General features: G+C 36.5%; 2 protein-coding genes and 1 non-coding gene across 5 annotated transcripts; all 3 read left to right on the forward strand.

Moving 5' to 3' along the window:
- The first annotated feature begins 6,938 nt into the window (after positions 1 to 6,938).
- On the forward strand, positions 6,939 to 11,415 carry LOC104102833 (uncharacterized). Of its 3 annotated transcripts, none has more exons than XM_070196127.1 (5): positions 6,939 to 7,289; positions 7,853 to 8,975; positions 9,982 to 10,300; positions 10,792 to 10,873; positions 10,973 to 11,415. In XM_070196127.1, the coding sequence occupies exons 2-5, from the start codon at positions 8,432 to 8,434 to the stop codon at positions 11,165 to 11,167; spliced, it is 1,140 nt and encodes a 379-aa protein (XP_070052228.1). In that variant the 5' UTR covers positions 6,939 to 7,289; positions 7,853 to 8,431; the 3' UTR covers positions 11,168 to 11,415. The 3 variants fall into 3 exon arrangements, with proteins under 3 accessions (XP_070052228.1, XP_009608966.1, XP_009608965.1); XM_009610671.4 differs by having other exon boundaries at positions 8,264 to 8,975; XM_009610670.4 differs by having other exon boundaries at positions 8,361 to 8,975.
- A 485-nt stretch (positions 11,416 to 11,900) lies between these two features.
- On the forward strand, positions 11,901 to 11,973 carry TRNAR-UCU (transfer RNA arginine (anticodon UCU)). The gene has a single exon. It is a non-coding gene; the product is annotated as a tRNA-Arg (tRNA).
- A 2,909-nt stretch (positions 11,974 to 14,882) lies between these two features.
- LOC108946257 (uncharacterized) lies at positions 14,883 to 15,682 on the forward strand. The gene is made up of 2 exons (XM_018773039.2): positions 14,883 to 15,221; positions 15,566 to 15,682. Exons 1-2 carry the CDS (start codon positions 14,883 to 14,885, stop codon positions 15,680 to 15,682), a joined length of 456 nt encoding a protein of 151 aa, XP_018628555.2.
- Positions 15,683 to 16,896: the final 1,214 nt, after the last annotated feature.

Below are 16,896 nucleotides of genomic sequence, written 5' to 3' on the forward strand. Positions count from 1 at the left end.
ATATTTGTATAAGTATGACATGTCAGTCATGGTAATATCACAAGTGCGAGAGTTTATGCCTGAGAGGCATTCTATTCCTTGGGTTGTGGACCATGTGAGTTTGTTTCAGATTTGACGGATGTTCTTATGTGTCGTGAATAGGTCATTGTGGGCCCTTGAGGGGCTATTTAGCCAAGCATGGTATGATCAGAATCGATTTGAGGTCCGTGGTTGGATCTAAATATGAATGTGGGCCTTATATCAAGCCGGATGTGTTCATTTTAGCATAGCGTTATTTTCGGAGGGGTCTTCGGGCCTTGGATGTTATTTATGTCGTCAGCTATTCCGTGTAATCTATACTGTGCCAGGTGGGTTGTGAGGTGGTTTGATTATTCGCACTCGTATTGAGATCCTGGGAAATTTGTGGTGTTGTGAGAGCAGGAAGGCTCTCAAGATACAGGTCATTTATCGCACCTTAGTTGTGCTTGAGTTTCGCAGCATATGGTGTTATTCGTCTCCCCAGGATTGTATTATGCACTTCGCGTGCTGGTGGTTGATATTCGGGTATATTATGTCTGGATCGGGTGTCACGCCTCCACGGATATATTGTTTGGAACGGGTGGCATGCCGCCACGGGTATCATGGTTGGATCGGGTTGCATGCCGCAACGGTATCATGTGTGGATTGGGTTACACGCCGCAACCGTATGATATTGAGTATAATTTCCCATATCTATTCTTGTGTGTTTTGTTTCTCGTTTCTGAGGAAGGTTCATAACATCCTTTCAGTTGTTTAATTAGTTACGTGGGTTGAGTAGTTCTTTCCAGAGTTCGTTTTTCCTTATGTATCACATTTGAGTTTGTAGCTTGTTGGCGCATTGTGGCATCATATGAGACTTTTGGCAGTGTCTGAGGTGGCTTATTGCCTGAGCAGCTTATACTGGGTGAGACGAGATTATTGAACCTGGGATCAATGCGATCAGATTTATATGAAGCATATTAAAGAGTAAATATTGTTATTCAGTCCAGAATGAGGTAATGGTTCTTGTTGGGAGGAGAGACTCCATAAATTGGGATTCGGCGGGTGGCTATGAGTTCTACACATCTTTTCTGTCGTGGTAGTATTGCGAGAGTTAAAGCAAAGCTTAATTAGTCATGAGGTACACTACGAGAATTGGTCAGTGGAAATTTTAGCTGTTGTGCTTTGGAAAGATTGCCTTGGGCAAATGAGTTACACGGTGCATGGTAAGAATTCAGTAAGGGTATACAATCGTGTTTGGTGCAGTGTGTAGTGATTGATACAGTGTTCGTATGTTGGAAACATGCCCGGTGGAGAATTCTGGATGTTGGAATTTGGCACTAAGGCTTATTTGACTAAATAAAAGGGAGAATCTTCAGATTTTCTTGAGCTAATGTGCTCAACTGAGTTGTGGTAACACGGGTAGGTGCACAAGGTGATAAATCTGTGATTTCAGACAACTCCAGGGTAGTTCTTAGCACGTTCGAGGACGAATGTATGTTTAGGTGGGAGAGAATGCAATGAGCCGACCGGTCGTTTTGAGCTCTAGCGTGTCGTTCGGCGGTTTGAGGCCATGAGCAGCTTCACCTCAAGTATTATGACTTGTGCATGTGGTCGGAATTAAATTTCGAGGAGTTCGGAGTTGATTTGGAGAGAAAATTCTAAATTCAGAAGCTTTAAGTTGGAGGAATTGGCTAAGGGTTGATTTTGAGTAAACGACCTCAGAATCGGGATTTGAAGGTTCCAACAGGTTTGTACGATGATTTTGGACTTGGGCGTATGTCCAGATCGGGTTTTGGTTGACCCGAGAGTATTTCGGCGCCTATTATGGAAGTTGGCATTTTGGAAGAATTTCATAAATTTGGGTTGAAGTGCTTTCAATGTTATCGACGTCCGTTTGAAATTTTCAGCCTGGGAATAGCTCCGTATGGTTATTCTGGTATTGGGAGAGCATCCGGGTGTGGATTTGGAGGTCCGTATGCCATTTTGAGGTCATTTGGCGAAAGTTGGAATTTGAAGGTTTTTGAGAATTTTGACCGGGAGTGAACTTTTTGGTATCGGGGTCGGATTCTGATTCCGGAAGTTGGATTAGGTCTGTAATGTCAAATGTGACTTGCGTGCAAAATTTGAGGTCAATCAGACGTGATTTGATAGGTTTTGGCATCGAAGGTAGAAGTTTGAAGTTCTAAAGTTCATAAAGCTTGAATTGGGGTGCGATTCATGATTTTAGCATTATTTGATGTGATTCGAAGGCTCGACTAAGTTTGTAATGTGTTTTAGGATGTGTTGGTATAGTTGGCTGAGGTCCCGAGGGCCTCGGGTGGATTTCGGATGGTTAACAGATAGAGTTTGGACTTGGAAGAAATGCTGAGGCAGCTGATATCTAGTGCAATTGCACCTGCGTGAAAAGGGCCGCAGGTGCGATCCCGCAGGTGCAGCGATGTGGTCGCAGAAGCGACATTTGGACGGAGCTGGGATGGCCACAGATGCAAGGATGTTTCCGCATCTGCGAGCCCACAGATGTGAGGAAAGCTCCGCAGAAGCGGAATGCGAGCTGGCAGCAGGAGTTGCAGAAGCAGAAAGTCTCCGCATGTGCGAGACCGCATGGGCGCGTTTAGCATCGCAGGTGCGGAGCTGTTCCGGGCAGAGGATATGCGCAAGTGGGATGTTTTGGCCACACTTGTGAGACCGGAGATGTAGCTGATGTACCGCATATGCGGAAGGTCAGCTGGGCCGATTGATTAAAGAACGTGACTTGGCTCATTTTTCTCCCATTTTTCACTTGGTTGGGCGATTTTGGAGGGTTTCAAGGAGGGATTTTCATCATCTATATCAAGGTAAGTGATTCCCGTATATTGTGAGTTAAATACAAGATTTATACATGGATTCAAGCATGAAAATTTGTAGAAATTTGAGATTTTGAAGAAAACCTAGAAATTGGTATTCTTGGATTTTGATCACGAATTTGGGCATGAAATTGTGAATAAATTATATATTTGAGTTCGTAGTGCTATGGGTAGTGCTATGGGCCCGAGGGTAATTTTTATCGACTTTTCGAGCGGAGTTGGAAATTGTTGTAAATTGATTTATAATGAGTATTAGAGTATATATTTATAGATTTGCACCTTTATTGACTAGTTTTGGAGTGATGAGCATCATTTTGAGTTGTTGGAAGGGCTTGGGAGACGGTTATGGAATTTCGGAGCGAGGTAAGTCTCCTTTCTAACCTTGTAAAAGGGAATTAACCCCATAGGTGAATCAAATCATTATGTGCTTCTATTTGTGGGGGATACGTACGCACGAGGTGACGAGAGTCCGTGCGTAGCTACTATTACGCTTATGTCTGGGGTAGTCTAGGACCCATATCATGTTGTACTTGCGATGTTTGCGCCCTACTTGTTAATTTAATTGTCTAAATATTTAAAAACTCGATAAGGGAATTGTAAAAAGGTTAAACTTTATTTACTTGACCGTTAGATGAGAATTTAAAATTCTTGAAATATTTGCCCCTTAATAAATCTTGAATTGGTTGTTTAATGTATTTTTTTCTCTTTTGTGGAGCGGGTCGAACGCCTCGGTAGCAGATAAATGCATCTATGGTTCGTGCCGTTCAACCCTCAGCAGTGCACGGTTTAAATATTATGTTGGATCGGGCCTTACGACCTCGGCATAATTTGCGCATGATAAATCTTTGGAATCAATTATAATTGATATTTCTTCTTTGGCTTGAAATATAAATTGTTAAATGACGAGAATAAGTTTGGAAAAATCTCCTATTAATAAAAGAATTGTCCACTAACTTCTTGTTATTGAGTTTACAGATATTTCATACAATCCATGCTTAAGTATAATATCAGTATTTATTGTTAGCCCATAGTAAGTGTCAGAGTCGACCCCTCGTCACTACTTATTCGAGGTTAGATGGGATACTTATTGGGTACGCGTTGATTTACGTACTCATACTACACTTGCTGCACATTTTTTTGCAAGTACATATATGTCTAGTAGCCTCGTGGGCGCAGAGGCGCAGTTATCGCGGGGACTTAGGTGAGTTGCATTCTATACTATGATCAACCAGTAGAGTCTCCTTTGGAGTATTTATATTTTTCCTGTCCAATTTGTATTCCGACAGATGTTGTATTTTATTTTACATTCCTAGTTGAGGCTCATGCACTTGTGACACTAGGTTTTAGGGTGATTATGGGTTGTCCTGTATTGAAATTATTAAAAATATTATTATTTACTATGTAAATTTCATATTTTACTATTTAATTGAAGGAAATATGATTTCAAAAATATTAAAAATGAGAACCAAGTCAAGTATTTATTTTTGGCTTGCCCGACAACGGTGTCCGACGCCATCACGACCTTTAATGGATTTTGAGTCGTAACGAAACTCTCAACCATACTAAAAAATAAATCAAACTTAAAACACTATGGAGTTCAACAATGATTCAAACGTAAAAAAAAAAAAAAAAGGTACAAACTTATTAATATCATCATAAATTAAATAATCATAATGAAACTTTCTTGTATTTGCAGCTTGTCAGATGAGGCATATGAATGAAAACATATAATATTAGATTAGAAAAATATCAATTAATCAAACTTAAAATAAAAACATAATTAAATTTAACAAGACCAAAAAATAACTAATAATATAAGAAAAGGTAGAGAATAAAACCTTGTATTTCAAGAGATTCACTGTTTGTTGTTGACGATGGCAACAATGAAACCTTTAGGTTTCTTAGGAAAAGAAATAAGATGAGATACTTGTAAAAGATGAATACATATCTTTTAATGATATGTATGATCTTTCCAAAGGAGAAAAGGTTCTTTTGGCGGGTAAAAAAATCAAGAAGATGATTTCCGCCATCTTTAATTGCCTTTTCTTGATAAAATTCAGTTGTAGCTTTATTTTGATAAAAGTAAGACACATATTTTAATGTATTAAAAGGAAAAAAAAAAGGTGAGAAACTTGGGTTAGTTCTTAACGGTAGAGTTAGGTAAACTTTTACTATTTTAGTTTTTTTTTATTAGTATAAAAGAAATGGATCTCAATCATTAATCATTTTACGGAAAAGGGCCAAAATGCCCTTGAACTATCGGAAATAGCTCAAAAATGCCATCCGTTTATTTTTAGTGCCAAAAATATCCTTGCCGTCTATATTTTGGACCACAAATACCCTTAAACTGTTTAGTCTTGTCATTGAAGGTGACATAACAGTTCAACTGGGTTAGATTTGCTTAAATGGCCATCCACCTAAGCAATCCAACATGGCAAAATTATTTTTTTCGAAAAAATTATTTTTCCGAAAATTGTTTTAAAATAGAAAATCAACACTTATTCTGAAAAAAGTAAAAAATATTCTGGAAAAATTATTTTCCAAAAATTTCCGGAAATAAATAATTTTTTCGGGAATTTTTTTATATTTTTCGGAATAAGTATTGATTTTGTATTTTAAAACAAATTTCGAAAAAATATTTTTTCCGGTCCAGAATTTTTTTTACTTTTTTCGGAATAAGTGTTGATTTTGTGTTTTTAAAAAAAATTCGGAAAAATAATTTTGGCATGTTGGATTGCTTAGGTGGATGGCCATGTAAGCAAATCTAACCCAGTTGGATGTCACCTTCAATTACAAGACTAACAGTTTAAGGGCATTTGTGGTCCAAAATATAGACGACAGAGATATTTTTGGTACAAAAAACAGAGGGTATTTTTGAGCTATATCAGATAGTTCAAGGGCAGTTTTGGCCCTTTTCCGATCATTTTATTACTTGACGTAATAATACTTGACTGGATCTTTTTCCAAGTTTTAGTGTCTTGGAAAAGCAGAAAAGGGCAAAAAATGCCCTTGAACTATTTGAAATAGCTCAAAAATGCCCTTCGCTTGTTTTTGGTACCAAAAATATCCCTGCCGTCTATATTTTGGATCACAAATGCCCTTAAACCGTTAGTCTTGCCATTGAAGGTGACATAGCAGTCCAACTGGGCTAGATTTGCTTACATAGCCATCCACCTAAGCAATCCAACATGGCAAAATTATTTTTTCAGAAAAATTATTTTTCCGGACTTTTTTTCAAAATACAAAATCAACACTTATTTTCGAAAAAAAGTATAAAAAATTTCAGAAAAAATATTTTTCCTGATTTTTTTTACTTTTTCGGAATAAGTGCTGCTTTTGTATTTTAATAAAAATTTTCGAAATAAATAATTTTTTCGAAATTTTTTTACTTTTTTCGAAATAATTGTTGATTTTGTATTTTAATAAAAATTTTCGAAATAAATAACTTTTCCGGAATTTTTTTACTTTTTTCGGAATAAGTGTTGATTTTGTTTTTTTTTTAAAAATCGAAAATAAATAATTTTTCGGGACTATTTTACTTTTTTCGGAATAAGTGTTAATTTTATATTTTAAAAAATTTTCCGGAAAAATAATTTTTCTGAAAAAATAATTTTGTCATGTTGGATGCTTAGGTGGATGACCATGTAAGTAAATCTAGCCTAGTTGGACCGCCATGCCACATTCAATGGCAAAACTAACGGTTTAATGGCATTTGTGGTCCAAAATATACAGATGACAGGATATTTTTGATACCAAAAAAAAAAAACGAAAGGCATTTTTGAGCTATTTCAAATAGTTCAAGGGTATTTTGGTCCTTTTCCGTTGAAAAAAAGGTCATAGTTCAAGGGTTCCTTATGTATTTACCCAAAAGAGAAAGGGGAAAATAATGGAGGGGGGAAAATACATGGAATTAGGGGGAATGCTCCAAAAAGTGAATGCCGTACTTTAAGCGGCTTAATCACGTGGGTTTGCCCATTCGTTTCGGACATTTGTTTTTGCCATCTTTACCCCTCCCTTGTCTCTTTCTATTCTTGTCAGCCTCTGATAAATTTGGTCAAAAACAAAATCTACATCTAGTCTAGTTAAAGCTTCGCAGTAATTATTAAGTGCTTACGTTTCTAAGCTGAGTCAGAAAAATCTCTAACAGTTACTCCACTCTTTCTTCTTTAGAACTCGGAGAAAGAGAGGGACATTTTGATTTTGTCAAACGTCTCGCTATCATCTTTGAACCGCCCACCACTGCAATCTACAATTTTCAATTCTTGATTGCTTTCACATCAGGAGAACCTTACTTCCATTTCTTTATTCTTTTTTCTTTTTTTTTCCCTTTCTTGGAATTAAACAAATTTTCCAGAATTCACTACCTATACCTCATTTGCAGCCAAAGATTCACCTGAGTTGTATTAACTATAGATCAACTAGCTCCACTCTCTGCATTAATGAAGGGTAAGCTTCGCTTTTGCTAAAAAGGGATGACGCTTTTGTGCTTTTAATATCCTGCTCCGGCTCCCTTTTTCTCTTACTTGTCCAATGATGTACTTTTTCACTTTGACTGTATATATTAGGCAGTTCAGAAATAGAAGAATAATCATTTATCTTTCTGCCTGAATCTTTTAACCTTTTGTTCTTTTGGGGGGTGGGAGGGGGCCGCTTTGGATTTAAGGGGCTTGAATTTGCGTAAGGTTTTGTGGATTTCAGGGGAATCTAATGATTAATTTGATTCGGTAGTTGCAGTAATTTGCCTGAACTCCGGCTGTGTGAGCTTGCTTACAATTATCAGGATACCAATTAGTTTGTATCCAGTCATGTTAATTCGTATACTTTAGGTCCTGTGTTTTCTAGGAATCTTTTAGTCTAGAAATTTGTATACCTGTTTATAGAGAACTTCTAGTACTACTTGTTATTTGTATTTAGTTTAATATTGGACAATTATGATAATTCTTATAGCCCATGCCAACTTGGTTACTTGCTTGGAATTGAAGTGTAGTTGTTGTTTGTTGTATTTGCAGTAATTGGCCCTTCACCCTTTCAGTGGTCCTGGCTTTTAGAGTACTGACTGTGGACTATAAGTTCTCTGGACTACAAAAATAATGACCACAACTCCAGAGACCATGCGCTTAGCTTAGTATCTTTATTTCCACAGAACTGCTTTACTTTCCAACAACAACAAACCCATTAGTTTCCCACAAGTGGGGTCTGGGAAGGATAAGATGTACGCAGCCTTACCCCTACCCTAGGAGGCAACTGCTTTACTTTCCACGAAGATAAAAGTAGGGCATATGGTTTAATTTTGGGCATATAGGTGTAACTTTGAATTAATGTCTCTGTCTTAATGTTGGACACAAACCCTTTAAATTTTTTCAAATTAGTTAGGTTTAGTGGTGTGGTTTATTATCTGAATATTTTATGGAACTGCACAGGTTGGACTCTAGAACGCTGTAAAACTTTTTCAAAATAATATTAGGTCTGATGGTTTATTATTTCATACTACTTGAAATGTCTCATCCACCTGGACAGGAAGACAAGTCCAAGATTCAGATAAGTAGGGGAGCTATAATGTGGCCTGCACTTTACCATAATTAAACATCATGAGGAAACACAATACTTCATTGAGGAATTCAGGTACGTATACTAGTCCATCAACACCAGAATATGGAGATAACCATTTCGAAGGATTTCAGAAAGGCTGGAGTTCCGAGCGAGTACCAGTGCCAAACAACAGCAGCAGGAGGCATATTAGTGCTACTGCATTGATGCCATTCAATAGTGGAAGGGCATTGCCTTCTAAATGGGATGACGCAGAAAGGTGGATTACTAGTCCAGTATCAGGTCATGGTATTCCCAAAACTTCAACCGTGCTATCCCCGAGGCAGCCTAAGTCAAAGAGTGGACCTCTGGGGTCTCACTTTTCACCCTCTGTCCCAGTCCAAGAAGGTGGAAGTACAAGTAATTTTATAGCAAATTCACCATTTACAACAGGTGTACTGGTGCCTGATGGTTTATCCATTCATTATGGTCCGGGCACTAGTGCAAGATCTAGTGCTTTATATGGTGAGAATGGCATGGCTCGAGCAAGCACTGCTCCTGGTCTATCAGACTTTTTTACTGAATCTTCTTTACCAAGCTCCGAAGGTATGATTTTCCTCCTCTTTGCATATATTGTGCTACTTTCTTCTGGTTCATATCCCAATTTTCAGTACTGGTCTGTTGCCATATTAAAACATTCATCTCCAATTATATGTTAATGCATCATTTTATACCATAATTCTACTACTAAGACTGTTTGATTTTCCATTGTTTATCAAGTAGCACCATCAATATCTTCCCTCAGTGTTATCAGCACAAGAACCTCAATGGTTCTATGGTCTCTGTACGAGGGTAAGATTGTATAGTTTTACCTGACTTATACTAAGCATTTGAGGGTATATGGTTCTTGGTGAAGCTTGCATCTGGTCTTCAGATCATATCTTAACACGAGGAATTAGAACTTCGTGTACTTAAGAATTGTTATTAGGCACTTAGTCTGTGACCTATGGATCTTCTAACTAGCGGGAATGCTTCCTTGCTTTGATACAAAATTCATTTGATGCATCAGCTTAATCAAAGATAAGGAACACCTGTCAGAGTGTGCTAGCAAGAGATAATACCATGTCATTTGAATGCAAAATATAAGTAGATATGAATTGGAAATTGTATGGTATCAAAGAAGGAAGTCGTTTTAAATTAATTGTCAAAAAGAAAAACGGGTAGGGGGAAAGTTGAAGTTTCCCAAGAGCTGATTTGGCTAAAACAGTGTATGTAAGCCTACAGATAATGTGCTATCTCCATCTACAGAGATTTCAAGTCAGGTTAATTTAGGCATTTAGACAAAATAATATGTCTAGTAGTCTTCATCCTTTTTCGAAATAGGACCTTGTAGCAGTTACTCATGCTTCTTAACACCGCACGCGCAGCCCTCCTGATTTCCACTATTTGAACAAGTCATGTAGGTATTCTTCTTTTTACAAGTAAACTGCCATTATTCAATTTAAATTGTATTGTGCAATCACCTAGACCAAAGTATATATTGAAAGAAAAATGTATTCTTGGTAAAGTATAATGCATTAATCTGTTTTTGCTGATGGAATATAATTGCCAGATGATAAACATGATGGCACCAACGAAACAGATGCTATTTCCTGTGTAGTTTCACGTAGAGACATGGCAACGCAAATGAGCCCGGATGGAAGTACACATTCCTCTCCCAAAAGAAGATCGCCTTCAATCCTTTCCGTAGAGGAACCAAATAATCAGCATTCTGCTAAAATTGAGATTAGAGATGTACAGGTAGACAAAGGAACCCCCATATCCGGACAATCTCAGGAAAACGGGGTAAGGAGAACGAGGAAAGACTTAAAAGATGCGAGTGACTCAAATTCGCGGTGGGATGTTACGGATGCAGCAAGGAGCATGTCAAAGTATGCTGTCATTTCATGCTTTTGATACTTACATCGTGTAAAATGTATCCATCCTGACTTCAGGAAATGACAACCAGCACATCCTTAATGTTAATTTACTCTTTTTGCAAGTTTATCAAACAGTTTAGACAGCTAGCCTATATATAAGATGGAGTAACGCATATTCTTGCTGATACCTATATTTCAAAATAACAAAAAGCTCTGTATATTGTCTTCCTACTCTAATATATTATGGTATGGTCACTGAATTTTACAAACTAGAAGTCTAGAACAGTAAAGTCACAAAACTATTTTGTTGTCGCATTAAAGTAGCTGAACTCCCTATAATCGTAAAGTAATGAAGCTATCAACTATGACAGTAAATTCATGACTTTACTCTTACAGGCTAATGTGACAAAAAAAATAGTTTTATGACTTCGCTGTTGTAGTAGATGAAGTTGGGATATACATGGAAGCAGTACATTGATGTTTCTTTATTCCTGTATTTGCAGGCAGCAAAGAGAGGAAGCCAGGATTACAGCTTGGGAGAACTTGCAGAAGGCTAAAGCTGAAGCAGCAATCCAGAAGCTTGAGGTCTCTCGGAACTTCTGATGCATAATTGTCTATCTACAGATTCCTACTTGTCTTTGAATAGTGCAAAACTGACTCAACTTCTTCTATTTTGGATCTCAGATGAAACTAGCAAAGAGGAGGTCAGCATCTATGGATAAGATTATGAACAAGCTTAGACTTTCTCAGTTGAAGGCTCAAACGATGAGACGTGCAATAACAGAAGGTCGTCGAAGAACTTCAAAAAAACTCTTCCCTTTTCAGAAGTATTTCAAGATTGGCTCTTTCAGCAGTTGCTTTTACTGCAGTGTCCATTAGTTGGACGATATCGTTTCTTTTTCATTGCTTACAGAAAGCAGAGCGCGATTTATATATGGTTCTCGTCAAAGCTTGGAGGATATTTCATTCTTGGTGATCAAAGGAGTTAAAGATGTCATATGTCATAGAATTCAGTTTTGACCAACATGTTGCTATATATTCAAAGAGAAACACCTGTCTTTGTGGAATTTTGTAAAACTATTTTTGTAAATGGTTATAAAACAGATAGCAATGAGGAACTGAATACATATCCAGAAAGGTCAAATTGGAGAGGTATTGTACCAATATAGCAAACTAGCCGCAACATATTGAGATACACATCTTGATTTATAGTATGTAGACTTTTAAAAAGGTTAAAAGAAAATAATTAACAATGCTAAGGAGAGAAAATAATTTATTGAATGCTGAAGAGTAGCACTAGCAATTAGTGGCCCCAAGAAGTTTATAGTGTCTATTATGTTTGGTGTTTGAACAGTAAAGTTGATGCTAAAGTTGGGGCATCTGTCCAGCTTTAGGAGGGTTTCTGTTTTTGCTTAGTAAATATTTTCTCTTGATAATATAAGTCTCGATTTGACTTTTCGATTTATTGGTTCTATTTGCACACCCCTGTATATAACATAATAAAAAATATATAATCTCCTAAAAATCTTCTTAGAAGTCAAGGTTTTGTTGGAACAGGAGAAGCATTCAATCGATTTATAAATAGAGTTATCGAGCAACTATGACAACAGCAGCGCCCATGGCCTAATGGATAAGGCGCTTGACTTCTAATCAAGCGATTGTGGGTTCGAGTCCCACTGGGCGTGTATAATTTTTGAATACTTTTTTATATCGCATTTTTTGTAAACTAGAAAAATTTCACGACTTTTTGTATTTTTCAGTTTCAATAATATACTTCCCATAAATAGATAGACGACCCATTTAACCAAATTCGCTGCAGTGGGTTTTCCCGGATCCGACTCCACTCTTTCAAGTTCCAAGAAACACCCCTTAAACCCCTCAATTTCATGCCTAAAAAGACCTTTATCTTTCATGGCGTTTCTGAAAGTAGTTTAAAAATGGCAGTTTCTTATACACAGTTTTCGAGTGTATCTGCACAACCTTAGTTCCCTGCTATGATGTTTCTCAAACTTATTCTCCGGCCACCAATGGCTTTCAGGCGACCCACATCACATAAAGAGACTTTTATTTCTCAACAGTTCGTTTTCTGCTGCGTACATAAGTTTAGAATTACACGCACTAATAAAGTTAGCTTTTTTTGATTGCTTAGCTCGTACATTTGTGTTTCTTGAATATTTAATCATGGATATGACTCTATGTTTAAAGTAGTGGATGCTAGACAATTAGTGGAACATTGATGTCCGGTGAAATTTTTTAGTGTCTGTTGGAGTTACTCTTTGTTAGTATTGCTGTAGTAATAGGAGTGAAAAATCTAATTTTTGCTTTACTAGATAGCACCACCTTGACAAAATAGCACGACTTTGGCAAATGATCATACAACGGAAAGCTCAAGTTTCAAATATCTCGAAAGCAGCATTGATGATAGGTTAATCTGTTTTTTTTGCTGAAAGGGGATTTTTGATTTTTTTTATTTTTTACTTTTTTGTATTTCTTTGCAAGAGATAAAAAGGGAAATGTATTTTAATTGCTCTTTGATGGATGGAGGTTGATAAGCTGAACTCTCGTATATTTGCCATGTAAAGTTTGCCTGCAATATTCTTGGGCTAGTTTCACTGATGTCATTGAACTATCTTTCAATTTCAATAAAGTCATATAACTATTTTTTATCACTTAAAAGTAACTAAACTTTATCATTGTCACTTAAAAGTCATTTTGCCTCAAACCCCTACCATAAATATGACGTGACATTAAATTTTATGATAAAAATCCAAAAATAAATGCCACATAAGCTAATTTGGGTCATACCCATTTTAGATCCATTTATCCTTTAATGTGATTTGATCCATAATCCAAATGAATTTCGATAAAAAAATATATTAATTCCACATTAGTTTAAAATGATTATCCTATACTACAAAGTTTGGCCTTTTCTGTCACATCACATTCATAATTATTCTATACTAAAATAATCTATGCTAAAACATTCTTATTTTGTTTGTATGCCCCATCCGAGTCATTCATAATTATTCTATACTAAAATAATTATGCTAGAAAATTCTTATTTTGTTTGTATGCCCCATCCGAGTCATTTTAAAATACTATTGTATACAATACTATTTTAGCTTCAGTAGAGTTATACAATGACTCAGATGGGGCATACAAACAAGATACGAATTTTTTAGCATAGATTATTTTAGTATAGAATAATTATGAATGTGATGTGACTGAAAAAGCAAAATTTTGTAGTATAGGATAATCATTTTAAACTAATGTGGAATTAATATATTTTTTTATCGAAATTCATTTGGATTATAGATCAAATCACATTAAAGGATAAATGGATCTAAAATGGGTATGACCCATATTAGCTTATGTGACATTTATTTTTGAATTTTTATCATAAAATTTAATGCCACATCATATTTATGGTAGGGGTTTGAGGCAAAATGACTTTTAAGTGACAATGATAAAGTTTAGTTACTTTTAAGTGACAAAAAATAGTTATATGACTTTAGTGAAATTGAAAGATAGTTCAATGACCATCAGTAAAATTAACCCCAATATTCTCATATCCATGTTGAGTTTACCACCGGGAGACTTAGAGCCCGTTTGAATTAACTGATTGTAAATATCTGATAAGCGTGAAGTGCTAAAGTATTTTTAACAGCTGAAACTGATTTTTTAAATAAACATTTATGTGTTTGAATAGACGTGCTGAAACTAATAATTAGCAGTTGATGTGTTTGGTGTAAAAGTGCTGATAAACTATTTTTTTGTTAAAATGACTAAAATACCCTTAAAACTTTACAAAAGATTACTATAAATTAATAAGTTTATTTGTAAAGAAAATGATGAATTACTAATATGGAATAAAGAGAAAGTTAGAAAATTTATTTTTGGAAAAATATTTTTGCGAATTAAAATATTACTAAGGATAAATTAGTAAAAGCCTTGGTCAAACTAAAAAGTGCTTATAAGCTGAAAAGCCATAAGTTAGGGGTGACCAACTTATGACATATGACTGATTTTAGCTTATTTTGGATATTTACCAAACGCGTAGATAAGCCATAAAATACTTATAAGCCGGTGTGACCAACTATAGGCTTATAAACACTCCAAACACCCTCTTATTTAATTCATCTATTTTCTGACGTTTGATCTTATTTTAGTCATCTGTCCCTATGTTATTTGTATTGAAACCAAGCTACTGTATTCATTCCATATTTTACATCTAAATGGGAAGATACATTTAATTTAGTTCCTTTTTGGTTTGACAAACCAATTTCAGAATGTTTGTAGTCCTCCATTTAGTGACTGTTTGTTGTCCAGTGTCCACTAATAGTCTACTATTACTACTATTGTTGTTTATTTTTCTGTTGTCGTTGTTTTGGTTCTTTCTCTTGTTTTTATTGCTCTAAGTTTATTGTTGTTATTCAATTTTTCCTGGCTTGCTTCTTTTCTCCTGTTATTCACTCAATCTGGATGACAGTCGCCTTCTATCTTGGCACGACAGTTGACCAAGTCTAATATGTGCATTTTGAGCACCAGATCATACGGGACACGTCCAATTGCAAGACCTAGAATAGCCTGCAATATGAACGTAGCAGCTGGACAATCTGATGAACCTCACAAATTTAACTTGGAGAACATAATAGACCGGACAAGGAAATTGTGGGACAACACTCCTACACCTGTGAAGAGTTGTTTCCCTTGGAATAGAGCACTGGACAATTTCGTTCAACTTAATCTTGACATTGTTTTGACAGTTACCAAATACTTGTATGTACCAGTGCTTGTAGTTACCTCAATCATTGAGTTGTCTTACTGTGCACATGAAAGGAAGCTTTATATCACCCTGTTTCCTTTTCTTTTTGGTGTTGCTATTGCTGGCATCTTAAAGTCCGCAGCTATGGAGTCATCTCCATATCTCAAGGTGATCTTTTTTGCTTTACATAGTTCATGAAATTCTAGCAGAAGGCTGTCGATACTTAAATTCCATGTTGCCGATACAGTTTTGTTCCATGTAAATAATATATCCAGCATTACCAATTAAGTGCACCTATTAGATAATTTCTCAAGGAAAAATTAGTTCATCTATTTGATTGCCTCTGGAGTGTCATTGCCTCCTAGTTGCTAAAACTTGGAAACGAGATAGATGAAAAGTTTGCAATTATTTTCTACAATAAGGGACTCTACCATCTCTATGTTATTCTGTTTTCCTATCCTTGTTTCTTTTTTTCCCCCAAATTCAACTTGTCTCTGTTTGGCTTTTTGCAGTTGTGGACAGAAGTTTGTGCTACATGTCTAGAATTGATCTGCTTCTTTGTCCAAGAAGAAAATAACATGAATGAATTCTGGTTGTATTCTGACATGTTTCTGCTCTGTTTAGAATGATAGAATGCAGAAGTTCCTTTGCATTTGATTGCCATTGGCCATTTGGCCTTTTCTTCACTCTGCTAAAGTTGCCGGGACCGTATTATCCATATTGGGGTCGAATTTTTATTCCATACTTTGCAAATGGGGCATTGTTTAGAACTCTGTGTCTTGCTTTCCGCTGGTACAGAAGGCCTAGGAAGTCATTAGAAAAGGCCATGCCTGATTCAATAGTAATGCTTTGTAGTAATCTGCATTATATGATGTGAACTTTAGGGTATTTCAAACGCAGCTCCATAATTGCTTGCCACAAGTGATCATTGTGAAGCTTCGAAAACATATTAAGTCCTTGGTGGCATATGTTTTTTCCAATTGAATCGCCCTAGGGAAACAAAGACCTAAAACCAGGAAAGCAGCCAATGGGTAGAATTTTAGAAACCATGAGAGTTTTGGCTCCAGCTTCGTTGATCAGTCTTTCTATTGAATTCTTAATTGTCTCCACCACTTCAGGCACGAGATGGGACGCGTCTGAAATAGATTTTCCATGTAAGAAAGCATGCTTGTGGTCATTGACACCGGGTTGATCCATAAAGATGAGCGCCTTCTGAAGAGCCTTATTGTTTTTGCCGCAGTCATGAAAAGAGAAGCGGTCTTCATAGAAGAACTTCATGAAAGTAGAAATCTGAGATAGGTCATGTGATTGTGGAGGTGGTGGGATGCCATTCTTGAGGAGGAAAAAGGGTTTCATGATGGTTGCTCCGGGCGTCGCAAAACTCAGGCCAGACTCGAAGAACTCAGTGCCTCGTTGGGTGTATGGTTGCGGAGAAGACAAACTGAGGGTTGCAGCAACATGATTGTATACTGTCGAAATCGGGCGATCGGTGGCAGGGGAGGTGCCTCGAAGGTAACCTCATAAGAGATCGGGCTCGAGCTCGAAGATAGAACATCAAGCCTGGAGATCGAAGTGTTTATTGAAATCGAGGCCAGCAACAATCGAGATCAAGCATGACTGACTTCGAGTAAGGCGCAATAACAAAATGACGAGATGTCAATAATCGGTCGAAGATCACGACGGAAATCTCGGAACAGATCAAATCAAAGCGGTTATTAGTGCCGATCATGGGATCTATTTTCGTTATTAGAGTTGTACCTTATTTAGGATTCCTCTATTATATAAATAAGGATCTCATTCACTTGTAGACCAAAAAAACAATGATTATTCACTGATAAAAATA

This window comes from Nicotiana tomentosiformis, chromosome 2 (assembly GCF_000390325.3).
Source record: "Nicotiana tomentosiformis chromosome 2, ASM39032v3, whole genome shotgun sequence".
NCBI classification, from domain to species: domain Eukaryota; kingdom Viridiplantae; phylum Streptophyta; class Magnoliopsida; order Solanales; family Solanaceae; genus Nicotiana; species Nicotiana tomentosiformis.

What these genes read in the sequence shown, in the direction of transcription:
- LOC108946257 (XM_018773039.2), top strand. Translation starts at nt 14,883, where the DNA reads ATGAACGTAGCAGCTGGACAATCTGATGAACCTCACAAATTTAACTTG. An exon ending in AGTCATCTCCATATCTCAAG is followed by an intron (nt 15,222 to 15,565) that starts GTGATCTTTTTT and finishes GGCTTTTTGCAG; the next exon opens with TTGTGGACAGAAGTTTGTGC.
- LOC104102833 (XM_070196127.1), top strand. Translation starts at nt 8,432, where the DNA reads ATGAGGAAACACAATACTTCATTGAGGAATTCAGGTACGTATACTAGT. An exon ending in TTCTTTACCAAGCTCCGAAG is followed by an intron (nt 8,976 to 9,981) that starts GTATGATTTTCC and finishes TATAATTGCCAG; the next exon opens with ATGATAAACATGATGGCACC. An exon ending in GCAGCAAGGAGCATGTCAAA is followed by an intron (nt 10,301 to 10,791) that starts GTATGCTGTCAT and finishes CTGTATTTGCAG; the next exon opens with GCAGCAAAGAGAGGAAGCCA.